At 43.4% G+C, this 13371-nt stretch overlaps 1 protein-coding gene across 1 annotated transcript; it reads left to right on the forward strand.

Moving 5' to 3' along the window:
* Positions 1-2058: 2058 nt before the first annotated feature.
* Positions 2059-7569, forward strand: LOC108427197 (procathepsin L-like). Its single transcript, XM_017697182.2, has 7 exons — positions 2059-2394; positions 2886-3008; positions 3090-3242; positions 3510-3734; positions 3928-4096; positions 4353-4470; positions 7372-7569. Exons 1-7 carry the CDS (start codon positions 2266-2268, stop codon positions 7469-7471), a joined length of 1017 nt encoding a protein of 338 aa, XP_017552671.1. The 5' UTR covers positions 2059-2265; the 3' UTR covers positions 7472-7569.
* Positions 7570-13371: the final 5802 nt, after the last annotated feature.

Here is a 13371-nt window from a genome sequence, read left to right on the forward strand (position 1 = left end):
ACTGTTGATGCGTATCTTATCTGAAATGACAACAATGACACTAGAAGCTGAAACGATGCCAAGATGTGCTGTGTTTGCTGCATTTTGCCGCTTCTTGTAACCGGACCGTAGGCTATCGTATGAAACTTTCTATTACCAACACGTTTGGATGACTGATAGCAGTTGAGAGCTCATGTTCTACATAATGTGATTAATCAGTGCTGTCCCCTGCATGTTGACAGAAATGTTAAACTTCAGCGTAGCAAAAAGGCCCTTCTGGTTGATGTCTCACTGCAACAGACTGTTTATATGTGTGAATTTAACAAATTCATGGCTAAGATACAAATTTTACATGTTAAAGGGGAATTCCTACAATTGTTCACATTGTCAGCATAATTCAGTGTTTGAAATTCAAATTCATTACAAAGTGTTTTAATGTGAAATGATTCATTTTAAAGAAATTTACCAATTTCTTTGCAGTGAAGGTTGCAATATCTTCAGCACAAATGAACCATTTACTATCAAAAACAAACCTACACATTTCTTCTGGGCTTTTATGCATGTTTTTAAATTTGGAAAAAAAAAACACAACTATTGTAGAACATTTTGTGAGATACAATTTTCTAATGTTCTAGGTGGGGCCTTTTAGAGGCATTAAACTCTTCAGACGTCTGGTTCCTAACACCACCACTGTGAACAATTATGACCGTAATTCCGACCAATTCTGTACGCTTTCTCCAGAACAGAGCATTTCATTTAAAACCCCCCTGATTGTGTCTGTGTGTGCGCCTGAAATATATGTCTATACGTAACAAATAGTTGGATATCGTTGCTGCAGGAAGAAAACCTTGTATCTCCATTTTTGGCATTTTTCAGTTTTTTTTCAGTGTAGTAAGTTTTTTCCTTCTCCTGTAAAGTTACTATTTTAAAGATACAAGGTTTTCTTCCGACAGCAGCGCTATGATTATATATTATACATTTTCATTTGTAACCTTTCAAAATCCGTCTCAGGCATCAGACAACTTATTCGTAACCATGTCTCTCTCTCTCTCTCTCTCTCTCTCTCTCTCTCTGTGTCTCTATACACACATACATATATATATATATATATATTGTGTGTGTGTGTGTGTGAGTGTGTGTGTGAGAGAGAGAGAGAGAGAGAGAGAGAGAGAGTGAGAGTGAGAGAGAGAGCTTTAAGTGCCATTAAACGCTTTAGGCGTCTGGAGCTATCACCTCCGTTATGGACAAATGTGAAAAAACCTCTCTATGGCTCTGTTTACATCTTAAACACTTGTCATTAACCATGAATGTGTAAACGGCGAAGAAAGAAAGAAAGAAAGAAAGAAAGAAAGAAAGAAAGAAGTAACATATAACTGATGAAAAATAATCATATCAGGAAAAAGTGCATGATTCGTTGGTTTCTTGCTATCAAATCTCAGCGACCTCACAGGTGACTTTGTATAACTGGGTCATGTGATCAGATGTTCGGAAATGTGGGGGGTCGTTGCTTGAGAGACCCGCCGTCACCAGCAGCCAATCAGCAGGAACCTTCTGTCCTGGAGCGCTTAATAAAGTTGGGGTGTTATAAACACAGTAGTAGTTGACTTTTTCTTAAACTGACCTGCAGGGTAGGTACCGCTCATACGGACACACGGCTAGTTTGTTGAGCCGTGTTCAGGTTTTGTCTCATAGTGTTTGAAAGGGACTGTTACCTAGAAAATGTGAGCCGCTATTTAGTAGTTGTATTTAATACTTAACGCTGTTCAAGATGAAGCTTTTTAACCGTCGTTTTCACTGCGTGTGGTTTGAGGCTGGGACGCATTTCGCCTCAGCGTCGTGATGTTCATGTTGTGTGGAACTGCTGATGTTCATGTGGTGCGGATGGTCGAATTTTTTTCCAGTTCATTTGAAAAAAAAAGCCGCTGACACTGCAGAGCTGTCGTCCAGAGTCCTGCTTGAGAAACGACGCTGGTATTTCTGTGTGGGCTTTTTCGCTTTCCGCTTGCCTTTCGTCCATCATCCACTGCTTGGGGTTCTTCTCGCATCTCGCGCCCGACTCTAGCTTATCTGTCTTAAACATGGCCTACAGTTCATATGTGCAGCTTTTCGTTCAAGATATTAATAACCGAAGCCTGTTTGCATCACTTACAGCGAAATGATTCGCAAAACTCCACTGTTTGAACGGCAGTGAGTCTCTGAGCCGGTCCATATTACAGTGTTGGACTCAGTGGACTGACACTCTTCAAACTGCCTCTCACTGTCATCCTTTCAGCAGCCTGTGCAGTCATGTTGCTGAGTGTGGCCTCTGTCCTTGCTCTGTGTTTGAGCACCACATTCACTGCTCCGAGTTTGGACCGGCAGCTAGATGCTCACTGGCAGCTCTGGAAGTCCTGGAACAGTAAAAACTACCATGAGGTGGGTTTAGTGAGGCTATTGCAGACCTTCTGTTGGACTAAACCAAAGTTGTATTTTTAAAAAAATGTATTTATCGTCCAGCCCTATGTCCAAGGAATTTAAATGATTTATGTGCCCCTTGTTCTCTTCTGAGGGTATTTGGGCCACACACAAAATAAACTGTGAGGATGATTTCATAATGTTTTTGTATTGTTTACAGCTTAGTTGCACTGTTGGTGAATATGTGCCATACCAATCAATTGAGTGTATAATAAGAGCTCTAATGACATTTAAGAGCCAGAATAATGAAAATCAATTCAGCCTCAAATTGTTAACCTGGAAGTGTATTGTTGCATCTCTATTAGTTGGATTGCATATTCTGACAAATCTATTTTTTGGCTATTGTGGTATTAGTGGTATTGTGGTATAAGTGGTATTAGCTGCTTTCATGTAAAGTATTTGGTGATATTTTTTCTAAATCTCTTTGCTTTTGTTTATTTCCTTATCTGCAGAAAGAGGAGGGCTGGAGGAGGATGGTGTGGGAGAAGAACCTGAAGAAAATTGAGCTCCACAACCTTGAGTTTTCCATGGGCAAGCACACCTACCGTTTGAGCATGAACCATTTTGGTGACATGGTAAGACGTATGTGTACTGTATCCATACCTTACTAAGAGCGATTCTCGCAACTACCCAATTGCCACTGTTTCTTTCTTCAGACCAATGAGGAATTCAGGCAGGTGATGACTGGCTATAAAAGCAGTTCCAACAGGAAGTCCAGAGGTTCCCTGTTTATGGAGCCCAACTTCTTAGAGGTGCCCAGGCAGGTGGACTGGAGAGAGAAGGGCTATGTCACTCCAGTGAAAGATCAGGTAAAATCCCTTTAGAAAGCTTTAAGACCCTTCCTTTTAAATATGTACATGCATGACAATTCTAGCTCTACAGCAGTCTGGTTATAAAGGGACAATGTGTCTTTTATATCAAGAACAGAGATTTTAATATGTCCTGAATTAACAATTTGCTTTGTGGATGCAGTGAACATGACATCTAGTGTCCAGTGTGTGAATTACCTTGTAGCACCAGTCATGACTTGCCATGCTCTAAATGGATCCTTACATGTTTGACTTCTTTGGTTTCAGGGTCAGTGTGGTTCATGCTGGGCCTTCAGCGCTACAGGATCTTTGGAGGGCCAGCACTTCCGAAAAACGGGCAACCTGGTCGCCCTAAGTGAGCAGAATCTGATGGATTGCTCTCGGCCACAGGGAAACGCTGGCTGCAATGGTGGATTCGCGGACCAGGGCTTCCAGTATGTCAAGGACAACAATGGAATTGATTCAGAGGAGTCTTACCCTTATCTTGCAAAGGTATGTAGACATGTAGACATCACACAAGGCCATTCAAAGAAGCCTTTAATCATGGTATTTGAGTGTTCATGGTTCTATATATATAGAACTACTTTCTTTACTGAAGAACCATCTTGATGTGTGTGTATTTGGGTGCAGTATTTTATGCCAGAAGGAGCTAGCTGACTGGCTCTCACCCCTCTGGTTCTTGCAGGATGATGAAACATGCCATTATGACCCTCAGTTCAGCTCTGCTAATGTCACTGGATTTGTGGACATCCCCAGTGGTAATGAGCGTGCTTTGATGAAGGCTGTGGCTGCTATTGGCCCTATTTCAGTTGCCATTGATGCTAGTCATGAATCCTTCCAGTTCTACCAGTCTGGTGAGTTAACTGGGTGACTAGTTATCTTGAAGCCTTTAGTGCATTTTGAGACAGAATGATTAAGTTTATTTAATGGTTCTGTTGAGTGTGTGAGTAATTTTGCATTTGAGTGAATTATACTTATGATAAACTGGGAGTAGAAGATGCCCAAATGTTTCCAACTTGAGCTTCATGCTCAGTCTGAATGTCTTGGTGCAGAGTGGCAATGTTTTGTTATTCTCTTTCGAAATGTACATTGACTCTGTGCTTTCTGTAGGGATCTACTATGAGAAGGAGTGCAGCAGAGAGGACCTGGATCATGGTGTTGTGGCGGTTGGGTATGGCTACGAAGGAGCAGATGAAGATGGAAAGAAGTACTGGATTGTGAAGAACAGGTATGGTGGAAACACTTGAACAGAATGCTAGAAAATCTGTGGCCTCACTTAAATCTGCTGTGCATGTGGGTTTAATCTTGAAGTGATCGTCCATGAAAATGCAAGTGTGATTGACCTGGATCAGGGGTTCCCAATCCTGATACTGGAGGTCTACCACACAGAAGTGTTCTGGTCATACCAGGCTCAAACTTTCAGGTCATCCTAAAGGCCTTTATTACCTAAAGCAGACATGCCCAAAGTCCGGCCCGCGGGCCAAATCCGGCCCGTGTCTAAATTAAGACCAGCCCGAAGCATGTGTCATTAAATCAATAATATGTGGCCCGCTGGCACAATTTCCTGCAGTAAACAATACACAGGCATGCACACACAAAAAAGCAATTTTATATTTAACTCATAACGTCAGCCCTGTGTGAACCTGTGGTATTTTTTAACGCATTTCTAAAATGGCGAATGGTGCGAAACCGAGTAAAAAGAGGAACGTTCATAACGAGGGCCGCCGTTTCCAGGACAAGTGGAAGTCGGAGTACTTTTTCACTGACATACGAAACAACTGTGTCTGCTTAATTTGCCAAGAGACTGTGGCTGTTTTCAAAGAATTTAATATTAAGAGGCACTACCAGACGAAACATGCTAACTACGACAAGCTAACGGCTAACGAACGCACCAAAAAACTGAAGCAACTGGAAGCTGCTTTGATAGTACAGCAGAGTTTTTTCACAAGAGGCCGTGACTCAAATGAAAATTCTACAAAGGCGAGTTACGAAGTTGCAATGCTGATTGCCGTTCTCCGTTATGAACATTAACAAGAACCGCGTGAGGACAAGACTAAGTGACTCACCTGCGCAACATCTTGCGCATCAAAACCACTGCTTTTGAGCCAGACCTGGCCTGTTTACTGCAGATGAAACACCAATATCACCCTTCTCATTAATCCAACAATAACTATAATAAAATAAACTCAATACATGTAATAAAAAATTCATTCAACTTTCATAAAATCGTTCATTTGTATTTAATTTACTATTATTTTAACCTTTAACTATCCTGGTAATGCAATTGACAATAGATTCTCATTTGCAATATCAACCTATCTGCAGACAGCAAAGGATATAGTTAATAAAGTTAATTTACAATGGTAATGGTTCGAGGAATGTCAGTCCGAATGGTCGGCCCCTATGCATTTTCATCTAACCAAATCTGGCCCCCTTTGCAAAAAGTTTGGACACCCCTGACCTAGAGCATGTGTTGGGTTAAGAGTGGAGCTGAACTACACTATATTACCAAAAGTATTCGCTCGTCTGCCTTCACACTCATATGAACTGGAGTGACATCCCATTATTAATCTATAGGGGGTTATGATGTCTGCCCACCCTTAGCAGCTATAACAGCTTCAACTCTTCTGGGAAGGCTTTCCACAAGGTTTAGGAGTTTGTTTATGGGAATTTTAACCATTCTTCCACAAGCACATTTGTGAGGTCAGACGCTGTTGTTGGATGAGAAGGCCTGGCTCACAGTCTCCACTCTAATTCATCCCAAAGGTGTTCTGTCAGGTGGAGTTCAGGACTCTGTGCAGGCCAGTCAAGTTTTTCCACACCTGATTTGTTCATCCACGTCTTTATGGACCTTGCTTTGTGCACTGGTGCGAAGTCGTTTTGGAACAGGAAAGGGCCGTCACCAAACTGTCCCCACAAAGTTGGGAGCTTGAAATTGTCCAAAATCTCTTTGTCTGCTGAAGCATTAAGAGTTCCTTTCACTGGAACTAATTGGTCTAGTCCAACTCCTGAAAAACAACTCCACACCATAATTCCCCCTCCACCAAACTTTACACTTGCCACAATGCAGTCAGAGAACTACCGTTCTCCTTACAACCACCAAACCCAGAATCGTCCATCGGATTGCCAGATGGAGAAGCGTGATTTGTCACTCCAGAGAACATGTCTCCACTGCTCTAGGGTCCAGCGGCGGCGTTTTACACCACTGCATTTGTCGCTTTGCATCGCGCTTGGTGATGTAAGGTTTGGATGCAGCTACTCTGCCATGGAAACCCATTCCACTACGCACTGTTCTTGAGCTAATCTGAAGGCCACGAGACATTTGGAGGTCTGTAGTGATTGACTCTGCAGAAAGTTGGCAACCTTTGTGCATTATGCCCCTCAGCATCCGCTGACCCCACTCTGTCATTTTACGTGGCCGACCATTTTGTGCTGTCATTCCCAATCGCTTCCACTTTGTTATAATACCACTGACAGTTGACTGTGGAATATTTAGTAACAAGGAAATTTCATGACTGGACTTGCACAGGTGGCATCCTATCACAGTACCATGCTGGAATTCACTGAGCTCCTGAGAGCAACCCGTTCTTTCACTAATGCTTGTAGAAGCACTCTGCAGGCCTAGGTGCTTGGTTTTATACACCTGTGGCCATGGAAATAATTGGAAAACCTGAATTCAATGATATGGATGGGCGAGTGAATACTTTTGGCAATATAGTGTATGTAGAGTGTAGGATCTCCTGAGCCAGGATTTAACATCTTTGGTGTCGATAAATTGAAGTTTCATGCCTGATGTACTTGGTGGTGTAATACCAGTTAGCTAGAGAGTGCATGATGGATGATATGAGCCTAATTTTTCCTTTGCCATGAGTTTTGTGTTTAAGTAACAAGAAACCATTGACTTTCATTTCCTGTTCTTTTCAGTCTGTTGTTTGTTGGAGGCAAGTTTGGCTATAGAGATATTTCAGGTCCATTGTTGAGGACTTGGCAAACAGAGCATAATCATTTGAGAAATGTAGCTGTGGTCTAAAGGCCAAAATTCCTTTGAACTTGGATCCTTAATCACAACCTGCATATTCTGCTTGTTCACAGCTTTTAATTTGTTTTCATGTCCCTTGCATTTGTGTAGCTGGAGTAAGAAGTGGGGAAACAAAGGCTACATCTACATGGCCAAGGATCGGCAGAACCACTGTGGCATTGCATCTTCAGCCAGCTATCCCTTGATGTAAAACAGCAAGACTGTATTTGGAATATTCTTGCTGCAGTGGAAGGGGCACTGGCTGCAGCCTCACCTCCTTTTGGGCCAGGCGTGGTTTTAAGAACACCGTTTTTAGGGACTTTGAAAATTCTATCTTTTTATTTTTGTTTCTTTAATATTAATCTTATTTTATTAAATGTTATTTATAATTGAGCTTAGGAACTTCTCTTCATCTTCATCTGCCTGCTTGTTGTGTTTGTCCTGTGTTTTATACAGGTGTGCAAGGTTACATAAAAATGTTTGAAAAATGCAACAGTTTTGTTTCTTTATTGCTCAAATGTTTGGTCTCTGCTGACTTGGTTATATAAAAAGGCTTGTAGCATTTATAAAGTAGTGTTAAGTCTTTGAGACCCACCAGATGGTTCATCTCCTTGCTGTAACTGGCTATATTGGGATTTGCAGCACAAATGTGGAACTGGTTCCCCCACATCAAGTCGCTGTGACGGTTTCCATCTTGACAGTGTAATTAGGCAGATCATAAGGAATCTAACACCACCACCCCAATTGGACAGTTTACAAAGATTCAAAGCATTGCTTTCTTTTAGCCACTTTTCTCTATGAAAAACGTTGACACTTGGTTGTGTCTTCCAATGTGAAAAACAAGTGGTGAGACATTCAGGGCACATTTTGATACACTGTGTGAGTTGGTAAGGTGGGTAAGACCCTCTTGTTGTCACTCCTAGTGCAAGAGGTGTGTTCTTGGGGGTTTTGATAAGAACATAGTACAAGTTTAACTGTAACATGCATGTTGAGCATTCAGGTACATGAGAAAGTACAGTTAGTCTAGGTCATTTTTCTCACAGGTAGAATTGATGATGGAATTTATATAAGGTGGCAGAGAAAGATTGTGCATATAGAGAGAGAGAGAGAGAGAGAGACATACACATATCACTGCTGTTGGAACAAAACTCCATCCTCAGTCTCCAAAAAGGTTAACAGGTGTGAATCAATGTAATCACAATCTATCTAAGTAATTTTGGGTTATTTCTCTCAGTCCATTTATCATTAAATTTAAAAGTTTGTAACTGTATATTATTTCATATTGTTTTAACCTGTGAACTAAAGCATAGGCTGCTGTATACGAGAAAACAACATGAACCTAGTAAATTAAGTATTGTCTGAGACAATACATAACCAGACATGTTTTAATGCACACATTTTACCTAAAGACTCATTTTTATGGTCCACCTTATCCTTATTATCAAGCAAGAAAGGCTGACTGCAGTGAGGATGCTATGATGGAATGATGAGCACTTTGGTAGAAGAGTTAACAAAATGCCAGCTAGAAAAGAAACATCTGCTGTTCATTTGGCTGTAAATGTGGAAGCTGAACTAGTATAATTTCAACCACTTCATTAAAAGGAATAACTAAATAAACACCCCCCTCCCATTGAGCCACCACCGATGGGAGGGGCAGTAGTAGGGGTTCGGTGCTTTGTGGATCGGGCAATATCCGAAGGCATGGGCCGTGGCGTTCTGATACTCGGTTGCTAAAACTGGCATTTGGAACTTGGAATGTTACCTCACTGGCAGGGAAGGAGCCTAGGTTGGGAGATACCGGGCTCACCTCAACACACAGCTTGGGTGTGATTGAGTCCAATCTCCTTGAGTTTCTGGAGTTGCCCATGGTGAGAGGCAGCGGGCAGGTGTGGGCTTTCTCATAGCCCCTCGACTCAGCACCTGTATGTTGGGGTTTTCTCGGGTGGACGAGAGGGTAGCTTCCCTACGCCTTCGGGTTGGGGAACGGGTCCTGACTGTTTGTGCTTATGCACCGAACAACAGTTCAGAGTACCCAGCCTTCTTGGAGTCCTTGGGAGGGGCGGTTGAAAGTGCTCCTCCTGGAGACTCTATTGTCCTACTGGGGGACTTCAACGCTCACGTGGGCAATGACAGCGAGTCCTGGAGGGATGTGATTGGGAGGAATGGCCTGAACCCGAGTGGTGTTCAGTTTTTGTACTTCTGTGCAAAGTTTGTCCATCACAAACACCATGTTTGAACACAAGGATGTCCATAAGTGCACATGGCACCAGGACACCCTAGGGTTCAACGATTGACTTTGTAGTCGTGTCATTGGACTTGCGGCCATGTGTTTTGGACACTCAGGTAAAGAGAGGAGCTGAGCTGTCAACTGATCACCACCTGGTGGTGAGTTGAATCAGATGGTTGGGGAAGATGCCGGTCAGACCAGGCAAACCCAAACGTATAGTGAGGGTTTGCTGGGAACGTCTGGCAGAAGAACCTGTCAGATTGATCTTCAACTCACACCTCCATCAGAACTTTGACCAGATATTGGGGGAGGTGAGGGACATTGACTCAGAATGGGCCATGTTCCGCTCCTCCATTGTTGAATCCTCGAATCCGGTGGTGGACACCCCAGGTGAGAGACGCCGTCAAGCTGAAGAAGGAGTCCTACCGGGCATGGTTGGCCTGTGGGACACCAGAGGCAGCTGGCAGGTATCGACAGGCCAAGCAATCTGTGGCTTCAGTAGTCGCCAAGGCAAAAACCTGGGTGTGGGAGGAGTTTGGTGAGGCCTTAGAAAGTGACTTTAATTCTGGCAAACCGTCAGGCAACTCAGAAGGGGAAAGCAGTGTGGACTAGCACTGTATATAGTAGAGATGGCGTGCTGTTGACTTCGACTGAAGACGTCATTGGGCGGTGGAAGGAATACTTTGAGGACCTTCTCAATCCCACCAACATGTTCTCCAGTGAGGAGGCAGAGTCTGGGAACACAGGAATAGGCTTGTCCATTACTGAGGCCGAAGTCACTAAGGTAGTTAAAAGGCTCCTTGGTGGCAAGGCTCCAGGGGTGGATGAGATCCGTCCAGAGTTCCTCAAAGCTCTGAATGTTGTGGGGCTGTTTTGGCTGACACACCTTTTCAACATTGCGTGGACTGCCACTGGATTGGCAGACTGGGGTGGTGGTGCCTCTTCTTAAAAAGGGGGACCGGAGGGTGTGTTCCACTTACAGGGGAATCGCACTCCTCAGCCTCCCTGGTAAGGTCTATGTAGGGCAGGGGTGTCCAAACTTTTTGCAAAGGGGGCCAGATTTGGTTAGATGAAAATGCATAGGGGCCAACCATTCAGACTGACATTCCTCGAACCATTACCATTGTAAATTAATTTGTAAATATGTAACTATATCCTTTGCTGTCTGCAGATAGGTTGATATTGCAAATGAGAATCTATTGTCAATTGCATTACCAGGATGGTTAAAGATTAAAATAATAGTAAATTAAATACAAATGAACGATTTTATGAAAGTTGAATGAATTTTTTATTACATGTATTGAGTTTATTTTATTATTGTTATTGTTGGATTAATGAGAAGGGTGATATTGGTGTTTCATCTGCAGTAAACAGGCCAGGTCTGGCTCAAAAGCAGTGGTTTTGATGCGCAAGATGTTGCGCAGGTGAGAGTCACCTAGTCTTGTCCTCACACGATTCTTGTTAATGTTCATAACGGAGAACGGCAATCAGCATTGCAACTTCGTAACTCGCCTTTGTAGAATTTTCATTTGAGTCACGGCCTCTTGTGAAAAAACTCTGCTGTACTATCAAAGCAGCTTCCAGTTGCTTCAGTTTTTTGGTGCGTTCGTTAGCCGTTAGCTTGTCGTAGTTAGCATGTTTCGTCTGGTAGTGCCTCTTAATATTAAATTCTTTGAAAACAGTTGTTTCGTATGTCAGTGAAAAAGTACGCCGACTTCCACTTGTCCTGGAAACGGCGGCCCTCATTATGAACTTTCCTCTTTTTACTCGGTTTCGCACCGTTCGCCATTTTAGAAATGCGTTAAAAAAAAATACCACAGGGGTGAAAGTTCACACAGGGCTCACATTATGAGAGTTAAATATAAAATTGCTTTTTTGTGTGTGCATGCCTGTGTATTGTTTACTGCGGGAAATTGTGCCAGTGAGCCACATATTATTGATTTTATGACACATGCTTTGGGCCGGTCTAAATTTAGACACAGGCCGGATTTGGCCCGCGGGCAGGACTTTGGGCATGCCTGATGTAGGGGTACTGGAGAAGAGAGTCCGGCTTATAGTCGAACCTCAGATTCAGGAGGAGCAGTGCGGTTTCCGCCCTGGTCATGGAACACTGGACCAACTCTTCACCCTCTCCAGGATTCTGGAGGGTTCATGGGAGTTTGCCCAACCAGTCCACATGTGCTTTGTGGATTTGGAGAAGGCATTCGACTGTGTTCCCCGGGAGTACAGGGCACATGGCTCTTTGCTATGAGCCATTCAGGCCCTGTACAAACAAAGCAGGAGTTTGGTTTGCATGGCCAGCAGTAAGTCAGACTCGTTCCCAGTGAGAGTTGGACTCCATCAGGGCTGCCCTTTGTCACCGATTCTATTCATAATTTTCATGGATAGAATTTCTAGGTGCAGTTATGGGATGGAGGATGTCCAGTTTTGTGAGCTCAAGGTCACATTGCTGCTGTTTGCAGATGATGTGGTCCTATTGGGGACATCAGGCCGTCAGCTTTCGCTGGATCGGTTTGCAGCCGAGTGTGAAGTGGCCAGGATAAGAATCAGTACCTCCAAATCTGAGGCTGTGGTTCTCAGGCGGAAAAGGATGGAGAGCCCTCTCTGGGTCAGGGATAAGCTCTTGCCTCAAGTGGAGGAGTTTAAGTATCTCGGGGTCTTGTTCACGAGTGATGGTAAAAGGGAGTGGGAGATTGACAGGCGGATTGGTGGTGGGTCAGCAGTGATTATACTCTTTACCGGTCTGTTGTGGCAAAGAAAGAGCTGAGTCGATTTACCGGTTGATCTACATTCCCACCCTCACCTATGGTCATGAGCTTTGGGTAATGACTGAAAGAATGAGATTGCGAATACAAGTGGCCGAAATGAGTTTCCTCCGCAGGGTGTCTGGACTCTCCCTTAGAGATAGGGTGAGAAGTTCGGTCATCCGGGAGGGACTCGGAGTAGAGCCGCTGCTTCCCCACGTCAAGAGGAGCCAGCTGAGGTGGTTCGGGCATCTGGTTAGGATGCCTCCTCGACACCTCCCAAGAAGACCCCAGGGAAGACCCAGGACACGCTGGGTCTATACGTGACTATACTGCCCAGCTGGCCTGGGAGCGCCTCGGAATCCCCCTCGGGGAGCTAGTGGAAGTGGCTGGGGAAAAGGATGTCTGGGCCATATTGCTTAGGATGCTGCCCCCATGACCCAAACCCCGGAGAAGTGGAAGATAATGGATGGATGGATGGAACTAAATAAACACACCAAGAAATTTCTGATTAAATTAGTAAGATGAATTTGAGCAATGTGAAAATATTCATAATTTTAAATTAGGCTGCATTTTGTTGTTCTGATTATATTGTGGATATTGTCAGAGCTGCAAAAACGCTGACCAACCAATGGTTATTACACATATTATGATGAATATCAAGTGTTTATGTCTTTTGGCACCTCCAGCATGGGCTCATGCCACTTCTCACTGCTCTCATCTGCCCTTGGGGCTTGGGCCCCAGCATCATTAATATATTTTAGTGTATTGATCAGAATTTAGACGATTTTGGACTTTTAGCTAATTTGGACTATTTCAGAAGTGACATTTTAACTAATTATGAGCACAACTCAAGAAAGATGGCGAGTAGGCCTACATGACTAACAAACACAGGTTTGTACACACCAAAATCATAATATTCTGATATTCTTCAACTTACTTTAGCCACACCCCTATATTTTAGAACAGGAAGTGAGACTGCATCCCTGTCCCTCCTGGCCACATGGTAAGCAGTCAGCTCCCATTGTCCCAAAGTCTGAACATCAGTGTGTAACTTTTTAGTGACCAGTAAAAATGACTCTGTATTGTTGTTTATGTTTTATGTTCTTTAGTTAAGATTTGCACGTGTGTGTGTGTGTT

Source organism: Pygocentrus nattereri, chromosome 23 (genome assembly GCF_015220715.1).
Source record: "Pygocentrus nattereri isolate fPygNat1 chromosome 23, fPygNat1.pri, whole genome shotgun sequence".
Classification (NCBI taxonomy): Eukaryota; Metazoa; Chordata; class Actinopteri; order Characiformes; family Serrasalmidae; genus Pygocentrus; species Pygocentrus nattereri.

Coding starts and splice junctions, on each gene's coding strand:
- LOC108427197 (XM_017697182.2), top strand. CDS start 2,266: ATGTTGCTGAGTGTGGCCTCTGTCCTTGCTCTGTGTTTGAGCACCACA. Junction 4,097..4,352: donor CTTCCAGTTCTACCAGTCTG/GTGAGTTAACTG, acceptor TGCTTTCTGTAG/GGATCTACTATGAGAAGGAG. Junction 4,471..7,371: donor TACTGGATTGTGAAGAACAG/GTATGGTGGAAA, acceptor GCATTTGTGTAG/CTGGAGTAAGAAGTGGGGAA.